Genomic DNA, 13,560 nt, shown 5'->3' with positions numbered 1-13,560 from the left:
TCCCTCCCTCTCCCCCCCCCTCCCTCCCTCTCTCTCCCCCCCCCTCCCCCCTCTCTCTCCCCCCCCCCTCCCCCCTCTCTCTCCCCCCCCCCTCCCTCTCTCTCCCCCCCCCCTCCCTCTCTCTCCCCCCCCCTCCCTCTCTCTCCCCCCCCCTCCCTCTCTCTCCCCCCCCCTCCCTCTCTCTCCCCCCCCTCCCTCTCTCTCCCCCCCCTCCCTCTCTCTCCCCCCCCCCTCCCTCTCTCTCCCCCCCCCCTCCCTCTCTCTCCCCCCCACCCTCCCTCTCTCTCCCCCCCCCCTCCCTCTCTCTCCCCCCCCCCTCCCTCTCTCTCCCCTCCCTCTCTCTCTCTCTCCTCCCTCTCTCTCTCTCTCCCCTCCCTCTCTCTCTCTCTCCTGGATTTCTCATTCTCCTGGGGTTTACCCAACTATTTGATGCTGTCGCGCTGCTGTTGCCTCAGTGCTCACATCTGTGGAGCTTGGCACTTCCTGTAGACCAATCGCTGACGGGTACCGTGGGAGCTGCTAATTGCTTTCCCCATAAAGTAGGTGTTTGCCACAGCAGAGTTCAATCAAAAATTGAGGCAAATCTGTTAAACATGACATTTTTGGGAAATAATTGTCAAACGCTATTGTAGTTAACGTTGATTAGAATCATTCCCTCGCCTCCAGAAAGGAAATTCAGGCTTCTTACCATGAGAACATTTAACTTGTTAATCCTCTCATAATCTAACAAAAAATTACTGTTTACAGCTCGCAAGCAGGCCATTTGGCCCAACTGTCCCATGCTGGCAATTATGCTGCACAGAAGCCTCCGCCCACTCCTTTTCACCGCACCCTATCAGCATATCCTCCAATCCCCTTCACTCTCAGTCTGGCCTTCCTCTCCAAGGTCTGAATGTGGGAGCGAGTCCCACATTCCCCCCAACGCCCTTTGGGAGCAAGTCCCACATTCCCCCCCCCCCCCACTGTGGGAGCGAGTCCCACATTCTCCCCCTCTCCCCCATGGGAGCGAGTCCCACATTCTCCCCCACTCCCCCATGGGAGCGAGTCCCACATTCTCCCCCACTCCCCCATGGGAGCGAGTCCCACATTCTCCCCCACTCCCCCCGCGGGAGCGAGTCCCACATTCTCCCCCACTCCCCCATGGGAGCGAGTCCCACATTCTCCCACCACTCCCCCGTGGGAGCGAGTCCCACATTCTTCCCCCACTCCCTATGGGCGCGGGTCCCACATTCTTCCCCACTCCCCGCGGGAGTGAGTCCCACATTCTCCCCCACTCCCCATGGGAGCTGGTTCCATGTTAGCACTGCTGCCTCACAGTGCCAGGGACCAGAGTTCAATTCTGGCCTCAGGGCACTGCCTGTGTGGAGGTTGCACGTTCTCCCCGTGTCTGCTTGGGTTTCCTCCAGGTGCTCCAGTTTCCTCCCACACTCCAAAGGTGTGTGGGTTAGGTGCATTGGCCATGATAAATTGACTCTAGTGTCAGGGGAACTCGGGAGAGTAAATACGTGGTGTTACGGGGGATAGGGCCTGGGTGGGATTGTGGTCGGTGCAGATTCGATGGGCCGAATGGCCTCCTGCACTGTATGGTTTCTATGAGATCAGGTTCAAATTTCCCTTTAGGGTATGTGTTCCCTTACTTTCTTGACTTGGACAGGTACGGCACTGTCTACTACTGCAGCTCTGTACCCCTTCAAACCAATCGGCCGTTGACAGCAAGTATCACCCATGTGGTGTTGATTCATTGTAAAAGACTGGAATCTGTCTGATATCCTGGGGATGCTAAACTCTCTCATTAGGCTGTGCTGGATTCTTTACCTCATGGTTGTGGGCCAGAGCTGTGGTCCTGCCTGGCTCTCCACGTGGGTGTTAGCCACAGGAGATGCCTGGATGGTGCAGCATCCAAGCCCAGTCGATGGACTAGCTTGGCATGGCTCATTCCATTGAGTCTATCCTCCTGCCCAAGGACAGAGCATCTCCACATCAAGGACAGAGCTGCAGGCCTGTGTTCTTTTGTTCACAAAGGAGTGTGCGCTGACTCTCTTTCCAACTTCCACGCAGAAAATCGGATTATTACGAGAAGATTACAGACCCGATTGACCTCAGCAGTATTGAGAAACAGATTCTCACAGGCCATTACAAGACTGTGGAAGCCTTTGACGCGGACATGCTGAAAGTCTTCAGGAATGCCGAGGTGCGTAAGTAGATTCTGAGTTCCAGTTCTTTAGCTTAGCTTGTGAGAGAGGGGAGCTTTGATTAGGAAGTGGAGAGACGTCATTGTACAATGTTCGCACTCTGCAATCTACGTGATTCGCTTCCTATCCATCTACCCAAACCCCTCGAGCTACTAGCATGAAGACTATTTTAATGCATTCCAGCACCCTCATCTGTGAGTACGCTCCCTCAGCTTAATACCTCATCAGTCAAGGATCCCTTCCCACCTGAACTCCCATACCCTCGTTATATTCAGGTCACAGAAATATCTCTCACAGTGGCTAGCATCGCTGCCTCGCAGTGCCAGGTTCAATTCCAGCCTTGGGTCAGTGTCTGCATGGAGTTTGCATGTTCTCCCCGTGTCCGCGTGGGTTTCCTGCTCCAGTTTCCTCCCATTGTCCAAAGATGTGCAGGTCAGGTGCATTGGCCATGCTAAATTGCCCCTTAGTGTCCAAAGATGTATGGGTTAGGTGGATTGGCCATGCTAATTGCCCCTTCGTGTCCAAAGATGTGCAGGTTAGGGGGATTGGCCATGCTAAATTGCCCCTTAGTGTCCAAAGATGTGCAGGTTAGGTGGATTGGCCATGCTAAATTGCCCCTTAGTGTCAGGGGGATTAGCAGGGAAATACGTGGGGTTACGGGAATAGGGTCTGGGTGGGATTGTGGTCGGTGCAGACTCGATGGGCCGAATGGCCTCCTTCTGCACTGTAGGAATTCTATGATTCTGTTCTATGAAAAGTGCCCTTGAGACCTATTCCTGGAAGGTGCACAGTGGGTAAATGCAGTGCCTGGTGTGAACTCTGCAGGTCAGGAGGTTCCACACTCCATCCCCCAAACAGAGTTAGCTCATCTACTCCAGGACACAGGTACGGATGTTCTGCTCCATTTAAATGCCCCTGTGTTCGGAAAAGGAAAAATCAGCCAGAGTTCCCACTCCGGATCAGTGTGCAGTGACTCAATATCGGGTGGCGTTTGAACAGTTCCTGACACAGTCTTGGTTTTGGAGAGAGAGTGTGGAGAACAGGTCCGCAGGGAACCACTGCATCAATGGAATAACTGTCCCAGAGATAGAAGGCGATTGATCATTACTGGACGAGAGTTCGTAGGGATTGAGGAATCATAGAATCCGTACAGTGTAAAAGGAGGCCATTCGGCCCATTGAGTCTGCATAGACAACAATCCCACCCAAGCCCTTTCCCCATAACCCCACGCATTTACCCTAGCTAGTCCCCCTGACACTAAGGGGCAATTTAGCATGGCCAATGCACCTAACCTACACATCTTTGGACACTAAGGGGCAATTTAGCATGGCCAATCCACCCAACCTGCACGTCTTTCAGACTATGGGAGGAAACCGGAGCACCCGGAGGAAACCCACGCAGACACGGGGAGAACGTGCAAACTCCACACAGACAGTGACCCAAGCCGGGAATCGAACCGGGTCCCTGGCGCTGCGAGGCAGCAGTGCTAACCCACTGTGCCACCGTGCCATATAGTGTGAGGAAGTATGAGACGTTTTGTGACTGGAGGTTAAGAGCAGTGGGGGGGTGAGAGGTGCGGGGGGTTGAGTGGTGTGGGGGGGTGAGTGGTGTGGGGGGGTGAGTGGTGTGGGGGGGTGAGTGGTGTGGGGGGGTGAGTGGTGTGGACAGTGAGTGGTATGGGAGGGTGAGTGGTGTGGGGGGGTGAGTGGTTTGGGCAGCGCGCGGTGTAGGTGGTGGCATTAGGGTTGCAAGTTGGGTGAAGAGTTTGGGAGGGAGCTGGGGTGAGTGGGGTATGGAAGAGGGAGCAGAGTTAATGACCTCTCCGGTATCGAAGCATTCCTGCGAGCGTGTACTTGTTTGCAGGTTAATTTGGGTAGCTCATTAACCACAATTGAGAGCAGGTGTGGGCCCAGCACGCAGGGTAATCGACCATATGTTGTGGCCTTGGGCTGTGGTAATGAGATGCCAGGTAAAAGCGGTGGAGTTAGCAGGTCTGGCACCGTGCCAACACTGACAGCCAGCCACATGGTCAGCTCACAGAGGTGGCTGACATTCGTGTCGGGGGGGGGGGGGGGTTGTGATTCTGTGGTCTTTTTTAAATTTGCTCCGGGAGAAATGTCGGAATGGAACGCTCGCTCTTTCAGCTCCCCTTTTCCCAGTACTCGCCGCTCAGCGACCCATACAGACAGGCGGTGAGGTTCCAGTTACTCAGCCACAAGCAGTGTGTCTGGTCCTCCTGCTTCTATAGCCTGCGTGCTCCTCCGTCCCAGGTTGCGGAGCGCACACAGATCCCAAGGCGAGCGTGGTACGGCACGCTCTCACAGTGCTGCTTTGTTCCCCAATTCCTTATTCCCTCCAAAAAATCTCATTCCAAATGAATCCAATTCAAGATCCCCACAAGAGAGACAAACATGATAGAAGTCTTAGAGTCAATTATTAGGGGGCATAGGTTTAAGGTGCGAGGGGCAAGGTTTAAAGGAGATGTACGAGGCAGGGTGGTGGGTGCCTGGAACTCACTGCCGGGGGAGGGAGTGGAAGCAGATACGATAGCGACTTTTAAGGGGTGAGCTGGACAAATACATGAATAGGATGGGGATAGAGGGATATGGTCCCCGGAAGGATAGGGGGTTTTAGTTCAGTCGGGGCAGCATGGTCGGTGCAGGCTTGGAGGGCCGAAGGGCCTGTTCCTGTGCTATAATTTTCTTTAAAGGATCCAAGCTGACAAGATGAGGCATTGCACCTCACCTTAGGCTCGATCTGATACTTAAAGTTTATTAGTCACAAGTAGGCTTACATTAACACTGCAATGAAGTTACTGTGAAAATCCCCTAGTCGCCACACTCCGGCTCCTGTTCGGGTTACACTGAGGGAGAATTTAGCACGGCCAATGCACCGTAACCAGCACGTCTTTCGGACTGTGGGAGGAAACTGGAGCACCCTGAGGAAACCCACGCAGACACGGGGAGAACGTACAGACTCTGTACAGACAGTGACCCAAGCCGGGAATCGAACCCGGGTCCCTGGCGCTGTGAGGCAGCAGTGCTAACCATTGTGCCACCGTGCCGCCCAAAGGGCTGGCTTTGAAAAACTCAGTGAAACCTCATCGACTACCCTAAGCATTGATGAGGATGGGGAAATATTCGGCTGAGTTCAAACATCATTCCCCACTTTGAACATAGAACAGTACAGCACAGAACAGGCCCTTCGGCCCACGATGTTGTGCCGAGCTTTATCTGAAACCAAGATCAAGCTATCCCACTCCCTATCATCCTGGTGTGCTCCATGTGCCTATCCAATAACCGCTTAAATGTTCCTAAAGTGTCTGACTCCACTATCACTGCAGGCAGTCCATTCCACACCCCAACCACTCTCTGCGTAAAGAACCTACCTCTGATATCCTTCCTATATCTCCCACCATGAACCCTATAGTTATGCCCCCTTGTAATAGCTCCATCCACCCGAGGAAATAGTCTTTGAACGTTCACTCTATCTATCCCCTTAATCATTTTATAAACCTCTATTAAGTCTCCCCTCAGCCTCCTCCGCTCCAGAGAGAACAGCCCTAGCTCCCTCAACCTTTCCTCATAAGACCTACCCTCCAAACCAGGCAGCATCCTGGTAAATCTCCTCTGCACTCTTTCCAGCACTTCCACATCCTTCTTATAGTGAGGTGACCAGAACTGCACACAATATTCCAAATGTGGTCTCACCAAGGTCCTGTACAGTTGCAGCATAACCCCACGGCCCTTAAACTCCAACCCCCTGTTAATAAAAGCTAACACACTATAGGCCTTCTTCACAGCTCTATCACAGTCCAAAGATGTGCGGGTTAGGTTGATTGACCAATGCTAAAATTGCCCTTAGTGTCCTGAGATGTGTAGGTTAGAGGGATTAGTGGATAAATATGTAGGGATATGGGGGTAGGGCTTGGGTGGGATTGTGGTCGGTGCAGACTCGATGGGCCGAATGGCCTCTTTCTGCACTGTAGGGTTTCTATGATTCTATGATTCTATCCACTTGAGTGGCAACCTTTAGAGATCTGTGGATATGGACCCCAAGATCTCTCTGTTCCTCCACAGTCTTCAGAACCCTACCTTTGACCCTGTAATCCACATTTAAATTAGTCCTACCAAAATGAATCACCTCACATTTATCAGGGTTAAACTCCATTTGCCATTTTTCAGCCCAGCTTTGCATCCTATCTATGTCTCTTTGCAGCCTACAACAGCCCTCCACCTCATCCACTACTCCACCAATCTTGGTGTCATCAGCAAATTTACTGATCCACCCTTCAGCCCCCTCCTCTAAGTCATTAATAAAAATCACAAAGAGCAGAGGACCAAGCACTGATCCCTGCGGCACTCCGCTAGCAACCTGCCTCCAGTCCAAAAATTTTCCATCCACCACCACCCTCTGTCTTCGGTCAGATAGCCAGTTACCTATCCAATCGGCCAACTTTCCCTCTATCCCACACCTCCTTACTTTCATCATAAGCTGACCATGGGGGACCTTATCAAACGCCTTACTAAAATCCATGTATATGACATCAACTGCCCTACCTTCATCAACACACTTAGTTACCTCCTCAAAAAATTCTATCAAATTTGTGAGGCACGACTTGCCCTTCACGAATCTGTGCTGACTATCCTGGATTAATCCGCATCTTTCTAAATGGTCGTAAATCCCATCCCTAAGGACCTTTTCCTTCAATTTACCAACCACCGAAGTAAGACTAACCGGTCTATAATTACCAGGGTCATTTCTATTCCCTTTCTTAAACAGAGGAACAACATTCGCCATTCTTCAGTCCTCTGGCACCATCCAGCTTTGCTGTTTTCTTCCTTTCCCCCCCCCTCCCCCGGGTCTTGCTGGAGAGCGGTCCCATTGGAACGGGATCAAGTGCATGTTCTTCATGCACTGGCAGGCCGTTCAGCTACTGAGCTGCTACTGCCTGGACTCGGTGAGAACCCCTTTCTGCTTGTATCCCTGTCCCGACTGGCAAACCTGAAGGTTGAAATCAACCCACTGAATGTAGATTAGAATCAGGGCTGTGGTCTTGAAGCTTAGTGCCCCCAGTGTGCTGGGCCATTGGCAGAGTCCCTCGTTAATGCTGACTGTGAGTGAGTGACGGCTCTTTATATCCCTTCTGTAATTATTCCATATTGTGCGCTGCAGAAATACTACGGCAGGAAGTCTCCCATCGGCAGAGACGTTTGTCGCCTGAGGAAGGTCTACTACAACGCCCGACACGAGGCTTCGGCCCAGATCGACGAGATCATCGGGGAGACGGCCAGCGAGGCGGACAGCAGCGAGACGTCCATCGGTGAGAAGGAGAACGGAAACGAGAAGGACGACGATGTCATTCGCTGCATCTGTGGGCTGTACAAGGACGAGGGGCTGATGATTCAGTGCGAGAAGTGCATGGTGAGGAGCGCGGTGCTGTGTCCTTTCCGAATTGTACAGTACCCCCGAGGGAATTAAATCTCCCTCGCCTTACGGGGACAAATTGAAGAGGACCTCGTAGTGGCTTGGAAATGTCAGTATTTATTTAATGTCAGGTCCTCGGCCTGTTCCGAACGGCATCGCAGCCAGCAAATTCTGATTCGAACGCTGCTCCTACGGACGGGACGCCGCCCAGATCCCGATGGAAGTGCCTCATCCATCGCAAACCAAAACCCTGTGACCAAATTTCTCAGCCGCAGTCCTGATGGATGAGGCACTTGTTGAGTGCAGGATGAATTATTAGAATCATAGAATTTACGGCACGGAGACTGGCCCTTCGGCCCTAAACTGGTCCACGCCGACCAAAATACCCATCTAAGCTAACCCCGTTTTTCTGCATTGGCCCATATCCCTCTAAACTTTACCGATCCATGTATCTTTTTTATTCAGTCGTGGGACATGGGCGTCGCTGGCTGGGCCAGCATTTATTGCCCATCCCTAGTTGCCCCTTGAGAAGGTGGTGGTGAGCTGCCTCCCTGAATCGCTGCAGTCCACGTGCTGTGGGTTGACCCACAATGCCGTTAGGGAGGGAACTCCAGGATTTTGACCCCAGCGACTGCGAAGGAACGGCCGACATATTTCCAAGTCACGATGGTGAGTGGCTTGGAGGGGAACTTGCAGGTGGTGGTGTTCCCATTTATCTGCTACCCTTGTCCTAGATGGAAGTTGTCGTGGGTTTGGAAGGTCCAAATGCCTTTTAAGTGTTGGCAATGTCCCTGCCTCAACCACTTCCTCCAGCAGCTCATTCCACACACGTACCACCCTCTGTGTAAAAAAAGTTGCTGCTCAGGTTCCCATTAATTCTCTCCCCTCTTAACTTAAACCTACGCCCTCTAGTTCTCGATTCCCCAACAAGGAAAAAGGGGAAAAGACTGAGTGCATTCACTCTATCCATGCCTCTCATGATCTCATACACCTCTACAAGATCACCCCTCAGTCTCCTACACTCCAAAGAAAACGGTCCTGGCCTCTCCAATCTCTCCCTATAATTCAGTCCTTTGAGTCCTGACAACATCCTTGTAAATCTCTTCTGCGCTCTCTCCAGTTTAATAATATCTTTCCTATAGCAAGGCGACCAAAACTGAACACAATACTTCAGGTGTGGCCTCACCAACGTCCTGTACAACTTAACTTCCCAACATCTAAAGTTAAAGTTTTATTTATTAGTCACAAGTAAGGCTTACACTGCACTGAAATTACTGTGAAATTCCCCCAGTCGCCACACTCCGGCGCCTGTTCGGGTCAGTGAACCTAACCCGCACATCTTTCAGACTGTGGGAGGAAACCGGAGCACCCGGAGGAAACCCACGCTGACACGGGGAGAACGTGCAGACTCCGCACAGACAGTGACCCGAACCGGGAATCGAACCCGGGTCCCTGGCGCTGTGAGGCAGCAGTGCTAACCACTGTGCCACCCCGACTTCAATACTCAATGCCCTGACTGATGAAGCCTAGCGTGCTAAAAGCCTTCTTCACTGCCCTATCTACCTGTGACTCCATTGGCCAAGGTGTAGGGAGATCTCCCTGCAAAGCAGGGCTCTAATGGACGGTGTAGTCTTGGCTGATTATAGTTACTCCCCTGCTGAGTTAAATCCCTGTGGAGGTGTCCGTGCGTTGAGGTTCTCAGTCTGTCTGTTGGCCTACGCCTGAACACTCTGGGCCTGGGTAAGGAGATTGGGAGAAAGCCGGACTTGGGAGCGAGTATTCAGCAAACTGAAACTCTGGGATGATTATCACCTGAACTGAAAACTCCTGAATGTGGGGTTGTTATGCAGGTTAACATGGTGGCGCAGTGGGTTAGCACCTGCTGCCTCGCAGCGCCAGGGACCCGGGTTCGATTCCCGGCTTGGGTCACTGTCTGTGCGGAGTCTGCACGTTCTCTCTCTCTCCCCGCCACCCCCTTCCTCCGGGTGCTCCGGTTTCCACCCACAGTCCGAAAGACGTGCTGGTTCGGGTGGATTGGCCGTGCTAAATTCTCCCTCAGTGTAACCCGAACAGGCGCCGGAGTGCGGCGACTGGGAGATTTTCACAGTAACTTCATTACAGTGTTAATGTAAGCCTACTCGTGACACTAATAAATAAACTTTACCTTACTTTCCTTTAACACCAAACTAATCTAAAAAAGAAATAGTGTTTAACAAAGCAAGATATGTAGGCACAGACAGTTTTAAAACCCGTATGGTTTAAATAGAATCCACAGCACACAGACACGTGGATGTTTCTCAATATCTGTCGAACAGTTTGCTCACATGACCCCTCATTATGACAACACAGACCAAGGGTGGGGAAAACTGTGGGTGTATTTAGACTTTTAGGTAACTGAGCCAGCAGGAAGTGACAGCAGGAGGTGAATGGTGAAAATTGGCACGAAGGAAGGCGATGGCCCAGTTGTATTATCGCCAGGCTATTAATCCAGACACTCAGCTAATGTTCTGGGGGCTGGATGGGTTTTTCCGACAATTGACAGTGGTTTCATGGTTATCATTAGACTTTTAATTCCAGATTTTTCTTGGATTCAAATTCCCCCATCTGTCGCGGCGGGATTTGAACCCGGATCCCCACAGCATTACCCTACATCTCCGGATTACTAGTCCAGTGATAATAATTCCTCTGTGCCACTGCCTCCCCACAGTTTGGAATGAGACAGGAAGGTGGGGATGACCTTTCAACGTAGAATCTGCTGGAGTTGAGTTGTAGGGAGGAATGGGTGGAGATGTCAGGGTATGGTAGATAGGTACCTGATCATTGGGTTGTGGGGTAAGGCCTGGCTGGGACTGTACCTGATCATTGGGTTGTGGGGTAAGGCCTGGCTGGGACTGTACCTGATCATTGGGTTGTGGGGTAAGGCCTGGCTGGGACTGTACCTGATCATTGGGTTGTGGGGTAAGGCCTGGCTGGGACTGTACCTGATCATTGGGTTGTGGGGTAAGGCCTGGCTGGGACTGTACCTGATCATTGGGCTGTGGGGTAAGGCCTGGCTGGGACTGTACCTGATCATTGGGTTGTGGGGTAAGGCCTGGCTGGGACTGTACCTGATCATTGGGTTGTGGGGTAAGGCCTGGCTGGGACTGTACCTGATCATTGGGTTGTGGGGTAAGGCCTGGCTGGGACTGTACCTGATCATTGGGTTGTGGGGTAAGGCCTGGCTGGGACTGTACCTGATCATTGGGTTGTGGGGTAAGGCCTGGCTGGGACTGTACCTGATCATTCCTGTGCCTTTTTAAAAAATAAATTTTTAAAAAATAAACGTAGTTCCGATTTATCATAGAATCCTACAGTGGAGGCCATTCAGCCCATTGAGTCTGCACTGACTACAGTCCCACCCAGGCCTTACCCCAGTGAATTTACCCCTGACACGAAGGGGCAATTCAGCACGGCCAATCCACCTAACCTGCACATCTTTGGACACTAAGGGACAAGTTAGCATGGCCAATCCACCTAACCTGCACATCTTTGGACACTAAGGGACAAGTTAGCATGGCCAATCCACCTAACCTGCACATCTTTGGACACTAAGGGACAAGTTAGCATGGCCAATCCACCTAACCTGCACATCTTTGGACACTAAGGGACAAGTTAGCATGGCCAATCCACCTAACCTGCACATCTTTGGACACTAAGGGACAAGTTAGCATGGCCAATCCACCTAACCTGCACATCTTTGGACTGAGAGGGGAAACCCACGCAGACACAGGGAGAACGTGCAAACTCCACACAGACAGTGACCCGAGCCGGGAATCGAACCCAGGTCCCTGGCGCTGTGAAATAGCAGTGCTAACCCACTGTGCCAATGCCACCATGGGGGAATGTGTCGATTGAACGAGGTGTCTTGTGGATTCCAGTGGAACGTGTTGCATTGTATACTCATTCTTGTCACCCTTCCCCCCCCCCCTAGGTGTGGCAGCACTGTGACTGCATGCGGGTTACCGCGGACGTTGAACACTACCTGTGCGAGCAGTGTGACCCTAGGCCTGTGGAGAGGGTGAGTGGATCTCTCGCGAGTGTGTGCGGTGTCGTGCGTGCTGTTTGACCGCTTCAGACACTGACGTCAGTTCTGGACTTGTATCTAAACCTGTGTGTGCTGTGTCTCACCATGAAGTAACTAACGTATTTGAGAAAATGCTGGAAAATCTCTGGCAGCATCTGTAACGAGAGAAAAGAGCTGATGTTTCCATTCCAGACGACCCTTTGTCAAAGCTTTGGGCTTTTTGGCAAAGGGCTTTGACAAAGAATTATCAGCATAATTAAGGACACCCCGGACTGAGGTCACGTACCAACCGACTCAAGAACAGCTTCTTCCCTGCTGCTGTCAGACTTTTGAATGGACCTACCTCACATTAAGCTGATCTTTCTCTACACCCGAGCTATGACTGTAACACTACATTCTGCACTCTCTCCTTTCCTTCTCTATGAACGGTATGCTTTGTCTGTATAGTGTGCAAGAAACAATACTTTTCACTGTATCCCAATACATGTGACAATAATAAATCAAATCATAGAAACCCTACAGTACAGAAAGAGGCCCTTCGGCCCATCGCGTCTGCACCGACCACAATCCCACCCAGGCCCTACCCCCACATATTTACCCACTAATCCCTCTAACCTACGCATCCCAGGACACTAAGGGCAATTTTAGCATGGCCAATCAACCTAACCCGCACATCTTTGGACTCGAAACGTCAGCTCTGTTCTCTCCTTCGAGATGCTGCCAGACCTGCTGAGATTTTCCAGCCGTTGGTTTCAGATTCCAGCATCCGCAGTAATTTGTTTTTAACTAACTTATTTCCCCCCCCCAGCCCTGTTTCCCGATGGTTGGTTAAACAGCTGCAATTGTAAATTCCTGTAACTCCGGCGTGTTTTTATTATTGGGGGGAAAATAACTGCTGGGAAGTTTCGTATCAAATGTCAGTGTCTCTCGGCTGCCTCCCTCAGTGGCTGTTGTGGATGGAGCAATGCGGAACAGATGATCTTCAGGTTGCTGTGTCCAGTCTGTGTTTGATTAGCTGGTTTTACTGTGAGGGTTGGGGGGGGAGGGGGGGCGATGCTACCACTGGGGGTCCCAAACGTGGGAAGGAGGATAACAGGGAGAAGAATTAGCCCAGGCTTCCCAGCTTGGGTGAATTACAATCCTCAACACAAGAGTTCCTGAGAGAAGGGGAGGAAACTGAACAACCAAAATCAGAATAAAAGCAAATTACTGTGGATGCTGGAATCTGTAACCAGGAGAGAAAATGCTGGAAAATCTCAGCAGGTCTGATTTCCTTTCTTATTGTCACATGTATCAGTATACAGTGAAAAGTATTGTTCCTTGCGCGCTATGCAGACAAAGCATACCGTTCATAGAGAAGGAAAGGAGAGGGTGCAGAATGTAGTGTTACAGTCATAGCTAGGGTGTAGAGAAAGATCAGCTTAATGTGAGGTAAGTCCATTCAGAAGTCTGACGGCAGCAGGGAAGAAGCTGTTCTTGAGTCGGTTGGTGCGTGTCCTCAGACTTTTATATCTTTTTCCCGACAGAAGAGGTTGGAAGAGAAAATGTCCAGGTTATGTGCGGTCCTTAATTATCCTGGCTGCTTTGCCGAGGCAGCGGGAAGTGTAGACAGTGTCAATGGATTTGATTTGATTGGATTTGATTTATTATTGTCACGTGTATCGGGATACAGTGAAAAGTATTGTTTCTTGTGTGCCCTACAGACAAAGCATACCGTTCATAGAGAAGGAAAGGAGAGGGTGCAGAATGTAGTGTTACAGTCACAGCTAGGGTGTAGAGAAAGATCAACTTAATGCGACGTAAGTCCATTCAAAAGTCTGACAGCAGCAGGGAAGAAGCTGCTCTTGAGTCGGTTGGTGCGTGACCTCAGACTTTTGT

The 13,560-nt window shown here is 51.2% G+C and overlaps 1 protein-coding gene across 1 annotated transcript in view; it reads left to right on the top strand.

Annotated features, from left to right (window-relative positions):
* Positions 1–2,058: 2,058 nt before the first annotated feature.
* The window catches only part of LOC144489896 (histone-lysine N-methyltransferase ASH1L-like), a gene marked incomplete at its 5' end in the record, with an annotated part of 46,224 nt that continues 34,722 nt past the window's right edge, over positions 2,059–13,560 (top strand). The window contains 3 exons of the mRNA XM_078207728.1: positions 2,059–2,191; positions 7,368–7,616; positions 11,590–11,676. Of these exons, the coding sequence (XP_078063854.1) occupies positions 2,059–2,191; positions 7,368–7,616; positions 11,590–11,676 (469 nt within the window). The remainder of the gene's footprint in view (positions 2,192–7,367; positions 7,617–11,589; positions 11,677–13,560) is intronic.

The sequence above is a fragment of the Mustelus asterias genome, unplaced genomic scaffold (genome assembly GCF_964213995.1).
Source record: "Mustelus asterias unplaced genomic scaffold, sMusAst1.hap1.1 HAP1_SCAFFOLD_2643, whole genome shotgun sequence".
NCBI lineage: Eukaryota > Metazoa > Chordata > Chondrichthyes > Carcharhiniformes > Triakidae > Mustelus > Mustelus asterias.
This window is presented reverse-complemented; position numbering and strand designations above follow the sequence as displayed.